Source organism: Gobio gobio, assembly GCF_949357685.1.
Source record: "Gobio gobio genome assembly, chromosome: 15".
In the NCBI taxonomy this organism is placed as follows: Eukaryota; Metazoa; Chordata; class Actinopteri; order Cypriniformes; family Gobionidae; genus Gobio; species Gobio gobio.
This window is the reverse complement of record NC_137108.1, coordinates 19,056,013-19,074,399: the sequence shown is the minus strand read 5'-3', so window position 1 is coordinate 19,074,399 and position 18,387 is coordinate 19,056,013. Positions and strand designations below refer to the sequence as shown.

The following is an 18,387-nucleotide window of genomic DNA, read 5'->3' as shown; positions in this document are numbered from 1 at the left end:
ATTCTCGCGCATGCGTCGTGGAGGCACACACGGAAGACAAGAACAAGTTGGATAAAGGTGTTATTTTGAATTTTTTTTGCGCACAAAAACTATTGTCGTCGCATCGTAAAATTATTGTAGAGTCACTGTCGTGAGATGGACTTTGTAACGACATTTTAAGTGCCTTTTATGGGTCATGGGAGTGTAAATGTACTGAATGCCAATGGAGGCCTATCTGAAGCCTTTCTCAGCCATCAGCTTTCAACTAAAATATCTTCATTTGTGTTCCGAAGATGAACGGAGGTCTTACGGGTGTCGAACGACATGAGGGTGAGTAATTAATGACAGAATTTTCCTTTTTGGGTGAACTAACCCTTTAAACTTTAACTTAAAAAAAACTATTCGGAGTGTCTATTTACACTAAAGGCATGTTTACATGACAACGATGTACTAAAAACAGACGATCCCGTTCACAAGAATCTGAGAAAATGACTAAAAAGGCTGCATTATGCATGCCAGGCCAGTAGATTGAGATGTCGCTTTGTCAAAAAACACCCTGCAAACACGTAATATGCATGCGCATGACATCACCGTTTTCGCAGATTGGCGTTTTGTTGCTTACATGGAGAAGATAAAGGTATCGTTTTCCAAACCTTGCACTTTCAGGCCCCCAAAACGCTGTTGTCGTGTAAATGAACGGCTAAAACGCATACAAAGTTTTGCCTTGTTGGCAGAGGCTATTTACACTAACTCCTCCCACTGACGTCTGGTTGGGCCAGACAAAATAAAGGAAGGCGCTGGATCGCCAACATAGGGCTGAAACGATTCATCGAGTTACTCGATTAACTCGATTACAAAAATTCCTCGAGGCAAAAATTCTGCCTCGAAGCCTCGTTAAAATTCCTATGACTATATGACTATACGCACAGGGATCTGATTCTCACGGACCGCTGTTCAATGTTCAGGAAGCACACCATAGCGCGATACATTTTAAATTTAGTTGGCGCGATGACGGAGAGTAAAGATGTCCATAAATGGCAGAGAATGTCTAAAGTTTGGGATCATTACATTCTTAAAAAAGAAGAGAACAAGGTGCAAAGTGTCTACTGCAGAGTAGAACTGGCATTCCACAGCAGTACGAATTCAATGGTAACGTAGCCTAAGCCTATACATTGATGTTCGCTGATTTTAATCCCATTCTGTATTTGTAGCGATGTCGTGATGCGGTTTGACTAGATATGATGTTTAGCTCTGATGTTTTTAAGTAGTAAACGTATTCACGTTCAATTGCAAGAGAGTATAGCCTAAAAAAAAGAACCCCTTCACACACACACACACGCATGCACCCTCGTCTCTCTCACGTGCCAGTCAGACCAATCGCGGCAATGCATCACATATGCTTAAACTTTTATGTAGCCACGCAAAAATAATTTCAGCATGCATTCACTGTATACACCGGGATGTGATGTTGTGACGCGATTTTTCGAACGGATGCTTCACCTAAAATGCACCGCAATGCAAGTGATCCAAGCCAAATGCAGTGTTCTATTGAAAATGAATGTATGTATTTCTGCCGTACCAAACTGCAATGAAGCAACTGGTCTGACTGGGGCGTCACTCTTCCTCACGCACACACACAGACACACACAGGATGCTAGGTTACCATAGCAAATAGGCTCACCCCAGAAATGATATATTATTTGTTAGTAGCCTAATGGTAAATGCTGCAGGTGTAGAAATCTACATAAAAGATATTTACTTTGATGTCAGGGCTAGATTACAGCATGAAACCTGTTGTGCATATTAATAAATTAAATTGCTTAAATTATTTGTTTGGTTGTTTAAACACACACACACACACACACAAAATTATCCGATTAATTCGATCGATTAAGTGCTAGATTAATCGATTACAAAAAGAATCGATAGCTGCAGCCCTACGCCAACAGTACCAATAGTGTAGTGGTAAGACCCAAGTTCGAATCTGCCTTTGCTCTACTCGCTCCACTCCATTTTCCCATCACATATCAGATCGGAAAGCCATTTATTTCCAATAAAAATGAAGAAAATATTCGCAAAATAGAAATAAAGTGTCTAACGTGTGTTTAATAAAAAAAGTTAGGGTTAGGGGAAGGTGTAGGGAGGGCTTACATTAGGGCGGCATCCATTTAATAATTTTAATAAATATAATAATTTACACTTAGAAAATACTGCTATTTTTTACAGTGTAAATAGAATGTATTGCTATTTTTACATAGTGTGGATAGAATATATTGCTATCTAAACTTAAATAGCAGTGCTATTTAAACGTAAATAGCAGCTATCGTTTAAGAAAACATGCTATTTTCACTTAGTGTAAATAGAATCTATAAGTGTAAATAGCTGCTGCCAAATCGATTTGGTATTTAATGTCAGCAGCACTAAAGCTAAAGAAATAAAAGAATGTTTCTAGATCCCTGGATGTCATTCAAACTGGCAATCATGTCTCAAAGCCACCATGACTCATACACTCCTGAAAAGCAGGGAGCTTTGCAGCAGAGGTTTTTCATAAGGGCCACACACAGAAACCACTTCTCACAAACAAACATTGAGCCATAATAAGCATCTATCTTTATATTCACCTTCGCTTGTACTCATCCCTCTCCCTTTTGATTTTGGCCAGGACGTTGTAAAGTGCTCTTATCTCTGGGGTGATGGTGTCTATCTGGACACCCACGCCGTCCGGGTGGACCCACGATACTCCGGGACTGGTGACCCGAGTCTCTGACCCACTTCCCAGTTTACGAGTGTGGTTGTAGGACCAGATAGTGCCCGGGAGGAAGCGAGGAGGAGGGTTGGGAGACGTCCCGATGCCAACGCTGCTCACTTGTGGAGTATTATTAGAGTTGTTGGTGTTGGCCGAGGCGGGTTCGGTGGTGGGTGTAGACAGGCTAACCGTGATGGTTGGGTTTCTGGTAGTGTTTGGGTTGGTTGTGGTCTCATCGTCAGCTTTATTAGGCTCAAGCTTGAGGACAGACGTAAGAGAAGGCATAAACAACGTAGTGGGTCTTTTGGCAGAGTTGTTAGTGTTTTGGAAGGACAGAGACCCAGGCCGGACAGCAATAGGCCCAATAAACCCGGTCTGGACACCAATTTCTTTGGTCTTTCCGTCTTCCACGCCTCCACCTGCATTATTGCTGTTTAAAGCCTGCTGAAGCTGCAACTCCAATATCTTATTGCGTCTCTCCAGTTCATGCACTTTAGCCAGAAAGCATCGGAACCGCAGATTGAGGGTCTTCAGGACGCTTATATTTGATCCCAGGTCGTTCCTCAGTGCCATGGCTGTAGGTGGAGGAGGTTGGGACCAGTGGAGGGATGGACTGAAGTGCAGGTAAGAGGATGCCGTAAGGTCAAATGCGGTTTGGGGGACGCCAGCAAGGCCGGGTTGTTCTCCGAGGAAAAAAGAGGAAGGGTCAGGAGCTCCGAGGACAGCAGCCTCAGGGAGTAAACCGGAGGGAGAATCGGGATGACCGGGTCCTTCTGGATTCTGATGCTGTTGGTGCTGCTGCTGATAATGATGATGGGGGGGAGAATTCATGCTACGGTACGGAAAACTGAAGCGCTGCAGATCTGGCATGAACACCAGCTATGTCTGACTCCAAAAGTCTGACGTCAAAACAATTAACGGCTTGGTTTCAATGGTCAATATTGTTTAGCGACCCAGCGACACGGCAATGTCCACATTTAACTCGTTAAATCCTTATGCAACGAGATAAGAGTATTACAGCTTGCGCGTGAATGCTGAGTAAGGATGAGACGCTGATGGAGATGAAGCGACTCTCACTGCAGCAACCGAGAAAAGCGTCAAATGTGGAGTAATTACAGAAGCATGCAATACCTGTACTCTAACAAGCAAAATATGTCGTAAAAACGTTAACGAAATAGATTCAAATTAGGTCCAAACGAAAGTCTTGTGGCTTCTCTGCCTGGAAACCTGAATACACTTGAGCCTTCGAGTCTCTGCAGCGCTTCAGTGCGGATAGCCTAGTACCGTAATATCAGCAGTATCTGACGCATTGTGTCCGTTTACATTAATATTACAGAGCCGCAGTATAATGTTTGGTAGATGATATTACGGAAAAGTATATCTAAATATAATATATCACTGTTTGAAAACGAACAACAGCTCTCTGTGTGCTATTCCCCTTCTGTGTTTGCCCAAGAGGGGCACTTACGGTAACAAACATATTACCTCATGCATCATAATAACAAAGCAACGGCGACGTCACAAATCTGCAACAAATAACCATTGTACTTCATTGGGTCTTATTTAGGATTTGTTTATTTATTTGCAAGCTACAAAATAAACATATCAAAGTCTTTTCATAATTCCAAATTTTATTCACATTTCACATTTATTCAGAAATAGTATTTTGCAATACTTTGGAATGGATAGTGCCCTCTAAATATGTAAAAACATAAATACACTATGTATATTCATAAAATATTTGGTTACTCAAAATATGAATAAATAAATACACTGGACTCAATAATAGGCTAAACATACAAAGAATAAAATAAATATGAAAATACTTATGAGTATTCAGGTTGATTGGGACACTTTTCCCCAGTCTTGGCAAAAACGGTCCCATTCAACCTGAATTCACCCCTACTAGAGCTTCATGTGTAAAAGAACCAGTGTAAAACTGAATAGGTGCATTAGTGTGTAAAACACTTATAGGAAAACAAATCTATATTTGAACTAAAACAGAGATACTTTGAGCTAACTAACTGCTTTAAGAACTACTGTTTCTGTCTTAGATATCAGCAGTTGCTAGAGGTGGATTCTTTAAATCATTTTTCATCTCTCTTTCCACCTCCTTCCCTCTCTCTCTTCCTAAGTTGACCTGTGTATCTAAGTTTGTAGTATCCAAGGCTGCCCACCCGACTGACGCATTGTCCTGACAGGACCCTCTCTTCCCTCTACTCTTCCGTGAGGAATCTTTTTTCACGCGCTCCCCAGATGGCTGGCTAGTAGGTGTGCTTTTTCTTCTCCAGCTGTAAATATAAGAGAGAGTGACGCTTCCACGATGCCCTGCATGTGTGGAAAATACAGAGATAGAAAGAGAAATGTGAGGAAAAATACAGAGAAATTAAAATGATTAAAAATTTATAAATATAAACAGACAAAGAGTCTAGATAGACAGATGAACAGATAGATAGATAGATAGATAGATAGATAGATAGATAGATAGATAGATAGATAGATAGATAGATAGATAGATAGATAGATAGATAGATAGATAGATAGATAGATAGATAGATAGATAGATAGATAGATAGATAGATAGATAGATGGATGGATGGATGGATGGATGGATGGATGGATGGATGGATGGATGGATGGATGGATGGATGGATGGATGGATGGATGGATGGATGGATGGATGGATGGATGGATGGATGGATGGATGGATGGACGGACAGACAGATGAACAGATAGATAGATAGATAGATAGATAGATAGATAGATAGATAGATAGATAGATAGATAGATAGATAGATAGATAGATAGATAGATAGATAGATAGATAGATAGATAGATAGATAGATAGATAGATAGATAGATAGATAGATGGATGGATGGATGGATGGATGGATGGATGGATGGATGGATGGATGGATGGATGGATGGATGGATGGATGGATGGATGGATGGATGGATGGATGGATGGATGGATGGATGGACGGACAGACAGATAGATAGACAGACAGATGAACAGATAGATAGATAGATAGATAGATAGATAGATAGATAGATAGATAGATAGATAGATAGACAGACAGACGGACGGACGGACGGACGGACGGACGGACGGACAGAGATAGATAGATAGATAGATAGATAGATAGATAGATAGATAGATAGATAGATAGATAGATAGATAGATAGATAGATAGATAGATAGATAGATAGATAGATAGATAGATAGATAGATAGATAGATAGATAGATAGATAGATTTAGCTCCTGACCATCAGAATCACTTCCATCTGTGCTCCTTCCTCTCCTTCTCACTCCATCTTTTCCTCTCAAGCACAGCAGATCATAGACGTCCTCCCTGAAGTCCCGATTCATGATCTGGTAGATGAAGGGGTTTATCATGCAGTGGGACTTGGCCAAAACAGCAGGGATGAGCGAGACCTCTGGCTTCAGAATGGACACAAGATGTGACCGGTGTTCGTCCATTCCTCCGTGTGCAGAACCCACAGTTGAACTGGATCCATGATGCCCTACTGAATGGGAATGATCTGACGTCATGTTCCTCCAGGTACCAAAAGCATCTCCGAAGTGTTCTGAAGAGGTCCAGTTAAGGAGGAAGGGAAACCCAAAGACATCAGAGAACCCTCCGCCATGGCCGACAGCTGCTCCTGATGTTCCGCCCAGATGAACCGCTCCCCCGTCTTCCTCCAGGTGCTCTTCTCTGGCAGTCAAAGCGGAGTAAAGTGAAACAATTGCATAGGGAGTCCAGGCGATCAGAAATGAGGAACACACCACTGCTGCTATCTGCAACGAAAAGTTTCAGAAACTGTATACTGTTATATCAGAAAGAAATGACAAATTGTGTGGATCATAAAAAGGATAAATTTGAATAGAAATGTGCAAGAAAAAGCAGGGGAGGCATCTCAAACGGGGCAAATAAGGTCCCCTGTGAAATCAGCAGGGCTATTTATAGGTTTTTTTTTATTCACTTTTTATTTTTTGATGCATTTTCAATGTAGTTTGGATTTTATTTATTTATTAGTGTTTTAAGGCCATCAAAATTGCGCTAACTAGTATAATAAAAGAAAAAAAAATTCTAAGCATAGTTTACTGTTAGAGGCATTTATTTAGAGGCATTTTCAGACCATCACAACTTCTGTTTCCTACCAACTTTAAAGCAAGCAGGTTGTCAAGGTATACGGTACCATATAAAAAACAAAAATGTATTTGTAACAATTAAAGGATGCAGATTCTGAAATCCACTGCCGCTTCAATATACCTATCCTAATTCAATTTATAATCAACACATTAATCAATATTTATCCTCCCATATTATTATAATGATTTTTAATGATTCTTACCAGTTATGCTCCGTCCGGAAGGACATCATGTATATACTTTCAATTTTAAATGTCTGTGGAGGAGCTTTGACCTCATATGTGGTACCACTTGAAAGCTTAGAGTCTCTGCTTTCTGGAGATATGCATCACTTTGGCTGGCATTTGTTCTACACAAAGTAACTTATTTACTCTGGTACCATTTCCGCCCGGATTTGGCCTACCCAAATTGAAAAGCGTCCCATACCCACATACAGTGGTCTAAATTCAAATTTTGGTGTCATTTTACAGGAAACCCTTTGAAGTTTCATAAACCACTGCTAAAAATGATAAACATGTAAGAATACGTTCTTGGGACAGGTGTTGCGAATTAGGGGACAGGTGTTGCGAATTAGCCCTGGCTATAAACACTGTGATACATGCATCGGATTGTTCTTTATGTAATAATCTATGTCTATTTTGTATCTGTCCATATTCAAATAAACAACAAATAAAAATAAATACGTTGCCTGAGCTGTAATATAACTGTTGAGAAATTGTATGTACCCAAAAAAGTGTAGAGGGAGCGCGGCCTACGAACTCCTTGTGAGACTTGAAGCTGGCTTCTGCTTATGAAACTATTCTTCAGTTCATTTTTCTTTAATTAATTGCACTCCCGACTCTTGGTCTTCATTCTTCACAACTGGTCTTGAGTCCTAAACTGTTATCCCCTAACACCATTTTTTTCCCATTTATTAATTTTGGTTCCTTTATATCACAGTAATTTATCTATCTTTTTTTTTTGTGTGAACAATATCAACCTATACACTTTCATGGCATTTCATAACTATTTTACGTTTTGGCGAATTGGTGGTGAATTAATATGAATTCATACAATGTAATTTGTACATTTTTGTACGACCTGCTTACACACCACTGAGGGTTAGGTTTAGGGGTGGACCTTCATAATTGCTTTTTTTTTTTCTCAAAAATGTATGTTTTCATACAAATCGAATATACGAATTCTTACAAAATTACCCACTCGTAAAATAGTTACGTTAAATAGTTTTGTCTGAGAAGACTGAAAAAAATATTTTTTACTGCTTGTTTAAATTGCTTAATTAAAATGAGCTAAAGCAACACAATTGCAATACATTTTGTCCTAACTTGATTTGATTGTGTTCAATCCACTTTAAAGGTGCTCTAAGCGATATTGGGTGGAGTAACTTCTTGTTGACGTTCGAAGTGTTGTCAAACAAAACAGAGGCTAGCTAGACCCTCTCTTCTCCTCCTCCTCCCCCTCCCCTCCGTGCTTCCTGATTGGAAGCCCTTCTGCCGCCGGAGTTCTCGCCACCTTTCGAAGGCTTTTCCGATGTAAATTGGGGACTTTGCGCGTTCCTTCTCCTTTTCCCTTTTCGTTGCAATTTGTTCATCAGAACGTCGTCTCTTTGGTGGTGTGTGTCGGCCATATCAAAATCATATAATTCGAACTTCCCTCTTTATGCTTCTCTCTTCTACACACCCCCCTTCATGTGCACGTGCACTAACCCCAAACCTCCACCCCCAAATCATTCTTGTCTGTTATTGGCTGGAGCACTGTTTATTATGTTTCGTTGTCCAGACTGCCCTAAGCTTGTGCTGACTACAGAGACCGCGTTTTTTTAAAGTGTGTTCAGGGGACAGGCAACTAGCGGATAGTGAGGAGATGTTTGCTGTATGTGACAAAAAAATGTTGGCCTAAAAAACATGTGACATCGCTTATAGCACCTTTAATATAAGTCAAATTGAAGTTTACTTAATCCGTTTGTGTTGAGATTACATGAATGATTTGTGTTGCATTAACTGAAATTGGGTGGGGCTTGTTAGTTCCAAGCATGCTTTGCATATGGCTAAATCAAGAGAGAGTAAATGTTGTTATTTTATGTATTTTTGAGCAAGATGAGAAAGGGGGAGACTTGATGTGTTTAATAGTGTTTAATATTCAATTATGTTGGAATTAATAGAACCATTTAAATTACAGTGGGTTACCACAGTGGAGAAGAGTGGAGCATTTGCTTAGGCCGTGGACTAAAACAACTAATGTCATTATAACTTTACTGAAGGAGCTTTTAATGCTTAGAATTTAAGATGCTAATGTGTGCTGTCACTAGCCAAAAGTTTGTCAACTAGCTAGTGCAATATTACAATTCAGTTGTGTAACATGAAAATATATGAATTTGAAGTGGATGAATGAATATATGAAAGTGAATGCCTGAATCATGTCAGGGAGTTGGGGATCAACAATTCTATGATGTTTAAGTTAAATGAACAAATTATGTTTGTTTAACTTAATTGATTCAAGTGGGACCGATGTACACAATTAAATCATGTAAATCCAACACACTTTTTTTTCAGTGAAGAGGGTCCTTTCCAAAGGCATTATGGGTGATCAGTTAGAGCTTGTACCTTTGTCAGCCGAAGATCTTTGCTGTTGTGAGTGACACTGGAGGAAGGGATTGAAGCCAATATGCGGCCAGAACGATACACCTGAAATCACACAACACTATAGCAACTCTTCAATTCACCTTAATGGTTCTTCAGTCAACATTGGGATTAAACTGTCACATTGATCGTAAAAATCATATTTTTATATCAGAACAAGGTCAAATGATCTCGACATGTATTAGCTTGCTTATTAATACTGATCATTCTCACCCTGATGAGGATGGCAAGGTATGAAGCGATGATAGTGAGGGTGGGAACTCCGAAGCAGAGTAACAGGATCAGGAAAATATAGACTCTATCATTGATTGAAGACTTCATCCTCCACCTGTGGCCACAGGAAGCAATGCATGAACACATCAACACATATTTTCTGTGCTGTGGGCCTTGTGGGTAAAATACCTTACAGCTGCTTAAAAGTGAAAGCCTTCTGAAAGCCCTTGAGAATGCACTCTGAAAACACCAACAAATCACTGGGGAAAAGGTTAGCAACCCAGTTTTACTAATGGCAATGGTTCATTACCAGTTTATGGTGCAGCTGGTTCCAAACGGTTCCGGGCCATAACTACCAAAGCCAAATACAGGAAGTAAGGCCCAGAACAATGTATAGATCCACACTAGAGCGACAGACAGAGAGGCATGTCTTCTTTCAATCCACTGACCTGAGACAAAGGAAAAGGTACATTAGTAAACATCTAAAAGCTTGCATGATGGCTCCATAGTTGCTGCAAAGGACTCAAATGTATTATTGTATCGATTGTCACAGCCTGATACAGTTAGCTGAAAGAAAGACGAGCAGTCCATCAGAAATAGAGATCATGTTTTTCACTGAATATGCATAAAAGACAACTATAATCTCTGTGGTGATTTTGTGCAATGGAATACTATACTTTCAAGAGAGGCAAATTGTAATTATATAAATACATTTCTTCAATTACAAATCAGCTTAAGTGATCTAATTTTCTCAGCACATGCTCTGTTCTCTCTATGTCTGAGAAAAATAAGGAGTTAGGCATGTATGAAAATTACAATGTAGATTTTGACTTTTTATTGGCATTGTGCTTATATCTTTCTTATACAGACTCTATAAGTAGGCCTAACCTATTAATATAAACCATTATACTATTACTTTGATGTGTGTTTTTATTGGAGGTTGAAGGAAGTAGGGGGAATCAATAATAAAAGAGGTCTCAGATTATGTATCACGTGTCTTCCCTGGGTGATAACAATTTTATTTTTATTTTTGTCCAACAAGGACAACGAAATTCTACTTTCATCCTACTGTGGAAAGGAATGCCTTTAAACTAAGGGATAGTTCACCCAAAAATGAAAATTATCCCATAATTTACTCACCCTCAAGACATCCTAGGTGTATATGACATTCTTCTTTAGGACGAATACAATCGGAGTTATATTAAAATATGTCCTGGCTCTTCCAAGCATTATAAATGGCAACCCAAAATTTGAAGCCCAAAAAAGTGCATCCATCCATTATAAAAGTAATCCACACGGCTTTGTGGGGTAAATAAAGGCCTTCTAAAGTGAAGCCATGCATTTGTGTAAGAAAAATATCCATATTTAAAACTTTATAAAGTAAATATATGGCTTCCGGCGATGGCCTTCCGTATTCAATTTACGAAGAAAGTGTGGCGCCTCTCTCAGTTCAAAACGCTTGTCCTACGTCCAACGTCATACGATACGTTGCGCCAGTTACGCTTTTTTCGTAAGTTGAATACGGAAGGCGGTCCGCCAGAAGCTGGACATTTTACTTTATAACGTGTTAAATATGGATATTTTTCTTACAAAAAACACATCAATTCGCTTCAGAAGGCATTTATTAACCCCCCCAGAGCCGGATTACTTTTATAATGGATGGATACACGTTTTTGGGCTTCAAATTTTGGGCTGCCATTTACTGCCATTTATAATGCTTGGAAAAGCCAGAAACATATTTTAATATAACTCTGATTGTAACGTTATTCGTCTGAAAGAAGAATGTCATATACACCTAGGATTGCTTGTAGGTGAGTAAATCATGGGGTAATTTTCATTTTTGGGTGAATTATCCCTTAAACTGTACCTTAATTGCAGGTCTCGGTAATATACAAGAATTCAAAACATAATGTACAAAAAAAGATGCACAAAATCTAAACAAAATGAGAATTACCGTATCGAACGCTACAGATCTTGAAGCAGCGGTCGAGGGAGATAAGGCAGGTGGTGATGAGAGACCCAATTCCAAAAACAAAGCCCTGAAGCCCATACCACATACATCCTGTTTCCCCAAAAATCCATGCATGGGACAGACTAAGACAGACAAATAGAGAGGGGAAAAAACATTTTAGAGCACTAAAAAACCTGAGCACAGCAAATCTAAAAATATCCTGAAGAACTCTGCATAATTAATATGCTCACATTCTGCAGATCTATGTTTATTTTCTCTAAGACTATACTTTATCAGTTTCTTATCAACTGTCTGGGGTTATGGTGTAAACAAGTCCACAAGCCAAAAAGTCAGACATGACAATTTTAATCCACATACTGCATTGACCCAAGAATGTAGAATTGAGATGTTTCTCTTATTTTTCTTCACAAATGCATTTCTCTATCTTCTTTTACCTGAGGGCATGTTTTGGTGGTTTGTGGGAGGGAAAAATACTTTCAGCTATCAAAGTGAAACACTTTTGGCCTTTTGAGAATCCACTCCAGATTCCATGAAAAGTGTTGGCTCAATTTCTGAGGATTTTTGTTTTCTTTCCCTCAAAAATCTATTCCTGTCATAAGTATAAAGTATAAAGACATGCATTAAATAAAGCAATAATACAAAATAAAGCAAAACTGATTGGAGAGCACATCTAAAGTGTTTTCCCCTGACCAAATGTCCCTTTTAAATCCTCTCTAAAGTCAAATCAGATCAATATTATTCCTTGCGTAGATGTTTATGCAATAGCATCATCAATGGCTTATATTCGGACTGTCAATCTTCTTTCTTAACCAACACAATACTTTGCCCATGACTGACACACACACACACACACACACACACACACACACACACACACACACACACACACACACACACACACACACACACACACACACACACACACACACTCCAGAAACTACTGATAAAAAACAAGAGCGAATGATGCATGTCATAGACTAATACAGGCTTTAGCAAAGAGAGCTTTGTACACGCAATGTACACGATTGCCATGCCAAGCAGTGAAACCCTTCAAAATACATGTTAAAAATCATGCTGTAAATGTTTTTTTTTAATAGTTTTTTTATTAATGCTCAAAACAATACACAAGTTATAACAAAAAAGCAACATAATACGAACAAAACAACAAAAAAATACAAAATATAAATTAAACATATTGATAAATTATGAGAATTACGTGATACTGAAAAAAGGAAAAGAATTGCAAACAGATAATGTTTTTATGGCTTTTTTTGTTCTCAGATATTTTAATTGGAAAAAGGTATTTTTCAAGTTCTTTCACAAAAATAAGAATTTATATATAGCTTTTATATATTTAGATTTATGAATGTGGAATTTAGCGAGTAACAAGATCAGATTAATTACAAATTAGATTAATTTATTACTTTTTTAGATTGATCATAATCAACAAAGCCCAGTACCACATCCTTCCAATACACACATTCTTTATCAAATTCATTCCTTATAAATCCTAATACATCTTGACAAAACATTTTAGTAAAGGGACAATGCCAAATAAGATGAACTACAGTTTCCTCAAGGTCACAGAAAGAGCAACAGTTGGGAATATCCTTTTTGAGCTTTTTTAGGAAGTGACTTGCTGGGTAACACTTATGAATCATTTTAAAATAAATCTCTTTTACTTTATTGGTTAAAAAAATAGATGTGGAAGCATCCACACTTTTTTCCAACAGATATATTACCAATTGCATTATTCCAGTAAGCGGTCACAAGTGGTAATGTAACAATGTCATGCTGAAATAGAGAACGGACTGATCTATTATTATTTTTATAGGGTGAAGCAAAACACAATTTTCCAACAGGAGTACTGACCAAACTCAGAGAGACTGTAGAGATTGAGTACCTCTCAATAAAGAAAGAGCACCTGATGGGATAGAACCCATAACTTTTGAAAATTCTTTTGGAGAAACAGGAAACAGAAAATTATCTACAAATTCCTTATATGAAAACAACAACCCTTGAGAATTGATTAATTGACTGACTAATAAGATATTTTTATCAAACCAATTCTGAAAAAAATATTGATTTATTCTTGTATAAAATATTACAGTTATTCCAAATAAAATAAATATTAAATATCTTAAATATTAAAGACCAAGCCAAAAGAGCATGCTTATGAAAAGCAGATAAGGTCGCTGGTAATTTTTTAATTTTGTAGTTACATAACAGAAAAAAATCCTGCTCACCAAACTGAGAAAAAACATAATTGGAATAAAGTTCCATAACCAGTTAATTTTAAAGGTATAATTTAAAGTACTTAAGTACTAAAATCCAGAATATTAAGACCACCCCTTTCACTAATATTCATTACAACGGATTTTCTAATATAATTAATTTTTTCCACAAAATATTAAAGAGTATCTGGTCAATAATTGTACCAAGCTTTGATTCCAAATGAACAGATTGAGCAGCAGTATAGGCCGTCTGCCTTTCTAAGAAGTACTCTACCTCTCAAAGAAAGATCTCTTTGTAGCCACTGGTTGAATCTTTTCTGAATTTTATCCGTAAGGGGTTGAAAATTAAAGATACATCTTTGTTTTTGGTCCTTTATATAAACTCCCAAAATAACAAACCTTTTCTTTCACAGGAATATTATGAATAAAGGAGTCATTGCAGTTTTTTTATGTCCCAGAGCTCACATTTATGAACATTTAAATGCAGGCCAGAGGCTTTGAAGAAAAACTCAATAATATGTATTGCCAAAGGGATCTGCATTGCATCCCTAAGAAAGAGGGTGGTGTCATTAGCAAGTCCTTTCAGACTGCTGGTTTTTATGTGAGTACAGAGAAGCTGAGCAGCGAGAAGAAAAAGGTGAGGTGAAATGGGGCCTCTGTGTAAATGTCCCATCTAAAATTGCAGTCAGTATTACAGTTGTGGTACCTTGAGATGATGATACACGGTGCCCCCAGCAGGCTGTAGCCGAAATCACAAACGGCCAGATTGATCGTCATCAGCTCGTGCACTCTGAGCTTCTTTCTCCTCTGACCGTAAACCACCAAAACCAGCCCATTCCCAACCACTGACACCACACCTGGGACAGAAATGTAAATCAAAGAGTCAACAATCATCTACACAAACAAAAATGCAGTTATATTTAAGGTAATCAACAAAAAAGCCAGAAATTTCACTATAAATTAAATCAATCATTTGAATATTTGTTATATATATATATATATATATATATATATATATATATATATATATATATATATATATATATATATATATATATATATATATATATATATATATATATATATATATATATATATATATATATATTAGTGTCGCAACTTTGCATTACGTCCAATTATTTTTAAATTAGTTTATTTTATTGCAGTGAGCTAAAAAATATTGTGAGCTAAAAAGTATTGATTGTTAAATGGTTTGTAGCTTTGTGGAATATAAATAATATGATTAAAATACTTTGCATTGTATTTATTTATTTATTGTTTGTTTGTTTTGTGTAATAGCAGTGAGCAAAAACTATTGTTAAATGTTCAAATGGCTTATAGCTTTGTTGCCACAAACACAATTTTATTCCGTAATATTATATGAATAAAATATTATGGAATAAAATTATATATATATATATATATATATAAACTAAACATGATATGTGTCAAGTGTTACCATTTATTGATACACCTCTTAAAGTGCCCCTATTATGCTTTTTTTTGGATTTTGCATAATTGCCAGCCTATAGTCTACATGCAGACACTTCTACAAACATTAGTGAAAAAATGGGTCGCTCTCAGGAGCTCAGTGAATTCAAGTGTGGTACCGTGATAGGTTGCCACCTGTGCAATAAGTCCATTCGTGAAAATTCCTCACTTCTAAATATTCCACCGTCAACTGTTAGTGGTATTATAACAAAGTGGAAGCAATGGGGAACAACAGCAACTCAGCCACGAAGTGGTAGGCCACGTAAAAGAGAGCTTAATGGAATGGGTTTCCATGGCCGAGCAGCTGCATTCAAGCCTTACATCACCAAGTGTAATGCAAAGCGTCGGATGCAGTGGAGTAAAGCAGTGGAGACGTGTTCTCTGGAGTGACGAATCACGCTTCTCTGTCTGGCAATCCGATGGATGAGTCTGGGTTTGGTGGTTGCCAGGAGAACGTTACTTGCCTGACTGCATTGTGCCAAGTATAAAGTTTAGTGGAAGGGGGATTATGGTGTGGGGTTTTTTTTTTTCCTTCCAGGGATTTGGCTTGGTCCCTTAGATCCAGTGAAAGGAACTCTTAATGCTTCAGCATACCAAGACATTTTGGACAATTTCATGCTCCCAATTTTGTGGGAACAGTTTGGGGATGAGTCCTTCCTGTTCCAACATGACTGCGCACCAGTGCACAAAGCAAGGTCCATAAAGACATGGATGAGCGAGTTTGGTGTGGAGGAACTTGACTGGCCTGCACAGAGTCCTGAGCTCAACCCGATAGAACACCTTTGGGATGAATTAGAGCGGAGACTGCGAGCCAGGACTTCTCGTTCAACATCAGTGCCTGACCTCACAAATGCGCTTCTAGAAGAATGGTCAAAAATTTCCCATAAACACACTCCTAAACCTTGTGGAAAGCCTTCCCAGAAGAGCCGAAGCTGTTATAGCTGCAAAGGGTGGGCCAACTCCATATTAAACCCTACGGATTAAGAATGTCATTAAAGTTCATGTGCATGTAAAGGCAGGCGTCCCAAAACCTTTTGACATATAATGTATCTTCAAAAATAATAATGAAGCATTAATAATGATATAGAAACAGATAACTGACCCGTGATGATGAGGAAGATGGCTATGCTGAGGTCAGTGGATGAAGAGAGTTGTGAGCGGAAGGCATGAGGGATGGAGGACGGGACAGAGACAGACCCCATCCATGAGCCATTCACTCTCTTAGACATGAACTATTGACAGAGAAAGGAAAATTCAGAGAAAGACAGAGACATAATGAGACAGTGCTGCTCTGCCCAACTAACATGCTGGACTTACATGAAAATCAAACAAATCTGGGAAAAGTAAAGTTGCATATGCAAACATAAGTATTAAAGCTCATGTTCTGTTAACATTGCCTTCACTGGCTGTATGTTTGGGACCTTCAGACCAAAATGATTTTTGTGTAAAAAAAAAAAAAAAAAAAAATGGTATTCAAAATGAACCTGTCTTTCACTTTCAATTCATTTAAATATTTCATAACTCATGACAAATATTATCAGCATTAACCCATGACCCATGTTTGGGTCAAATATGGGCAAACCCAACGGTTTAAATTAACCAACCATTTTTTAACAAACCATTTTTTAGAGTGCAGAAATATGACTGTTGAAGCATGTTATCAAATTATTAGAAAACCTGATAATTTGATACTTCAATGTTACAGATATTAAATAGGCCGTGAAACAAAAAGGAAGGCTTAAATAACTACCAAAAAAAAGTAACTTACTTACTGAAAATTACTACATATGGCATTTAAAACAGTAGCTTTTTACAGTAATGTTTTATAACATTAGTTAATTCATTAGATATCATAAACTAATGAACTAACAAGTAACAATATTTTTTGTTAGATATTTTATTATAATGTTTTATTTATAATTATACTTTTGTTCACTGTTAGTTCATAGTATACAACTTTTCATTTTAAAACTGTTAATATTAGAAATGAATATTAACAGAAAAGTAAATGCACATATTGTTCATTGTTAATGCTTGTTGTATAGTGTTACCAAAATCATTCTCACTTAGAAAATATTCATGGAGGAAAATAGGGGGAACATATATGAACAAGAAGGAATCAAACGGGAAAAAAAATATAACAAATTGTGTTAGTGTTATTTCACTGAAGCTTTCTGTCCAACATAAATAAACCATGGTCACATCTGAGCAAAGAACAAGGTGAACAAGTTTTTTACTCACCTTTCTCTTTGTCAGTCCACCTGTTCTGTGTTTGTCTCCTCTGTCTTTTCCAGTCTGCCTCTCTCAGAATCAATCTCAAAGTGAAATGCTCGCTTTTCAGTCTTAAGCCTCTTTTGTTCCTGTTGCTCTCTGTTTATACGGGAGGAGCGAATCAATTTCGCTGTGGTCAATCTGGCAGAGGACCATCAGTATTCAACAGTAACCCTCCCATCCTTTTGAACACCCCCCGCCTCCCTCTTCATGTGAACCTCTACCATCCTCTCATCCCTTTTTCACACTTTACCTCTATGATTAGAGAATACAACAGACGGAAGTTAGTTTTAATAGACAAAGGGAGCCGTAAATATGTTTTAGAGAGATGAAATAACATCACAGCAGACACGGCACTTGTTGGTGCTATAAGATTAATAGAGCAGTGGCATAATCTGTGTATGTGGGTGAGAGAGAGAGAGAGAGAGAGAGAGAAAGAAGGGAATTGCATATGGAAGAGTAAATGTGCAAGTATAACAGCCATCTGAACTATAAGCAACTCTTAATCCTCTGTCTGCATTTTTATCAAAAGAATTGGACAGCTTTAAAGTGCACACGCACACACATGCACAAGGATGAGCTGCACCATAAATCCCACAATCCTATGTCTCAAGGCTAAATCATGAGTCACATGCAACTACATCAATACCACATTAATTTTGTCATAAGATGATTGTTTGGGCATAGC

General features: G+C 37.7%; 3 protein-coding genes across 3 annotated transcripts in view; 1 reads left to right on the top strand and 2 right to left on the bottom strand.

Annotated features, from left to right (window-relative positions):
• The window catches only part of iffo1b (intermediate filament family orphan 1b), a 29,374-nt gene extending 25,379 nt beyond the window's left edge, over window positions 1–3,995 (bottom strand). Inside the window, exon 1 of the mRNA XM_079837491.1 lies at window positions 2,601–3,995. Within this exon, the coding sequence (XP_079693617.1) occupies window positions 2,601–3,595 (995 nt within the window). The 5' untranslated portion in view covers window positions 3,596–3,995. The remainder of the gene's footprint in view (window positions 1–2,600) is intronic.
• The window catches only part of gtf3c6 (general transcription factor IIIC, polypeptide 6, alpha), a 1,355,101-nt gene that overhangs the window by 1,283,395 nt on the left and 53,319 nt on the right, over window positions 1–18,387 (top strand). The window lies entirely within an intron of this gene.
• opn9 (opsin 9) lies at window positions 4,280–18,217 on the bottom strand. The gene is made up of 9 exons (XM_079837514.1): window positions 17,670–18,217; window positions 16,531–16,660; window positions 14,644–14,794; window positions 11,686–11,825; window positions 10,042–10,180; window positions 9,732–9,846; window positions 9,483–9,563; window positions 5,994–6,525; window positions 4,280–5,053 (listed from the first exon to the last, which is right to left on the bottom strand). The coding sequence occupies exons 2-9, from the start codon at window positions 16,655–16,657 to the stop codon at window positions 4,776–4,778; spliced, it is 1,563 nt and encodes a 520-aa protein (XP_079693640.1). The 5' UTR covers window positions 16,658–16,660; window positions 17,670–18,217; the 3' UTR covers window positions 4,280–4,775.

What these genes read in the sequence shown, in the direction of transcription:
- opn9 (XM_079837514.1), bottom strand. Translation starts at nt 16,657, where the DNA reads ATGTCTAAGAGAGTGAATGGCTCATGGATGGGGTCTGTCTCTGTCCCG. An exon ending in ACCAGCTGCACCATAAACTG is followed by an intron (nt 9,847 to 10,041) that starts GTAATGAACCAT and finishes CTGTGGCCACAG; the next exon opens with GTGGAGGATGAAGTCTTCAA. An exon ending in ACCTTGCCATCCTCATCAGG is followed by an intron (nt 9,564 to 9,731) that starts GTGAGAATGATC and finishes GTGTGATTTCAG; the next exon opens with GTGTATCGTTCTGGCCGCAT.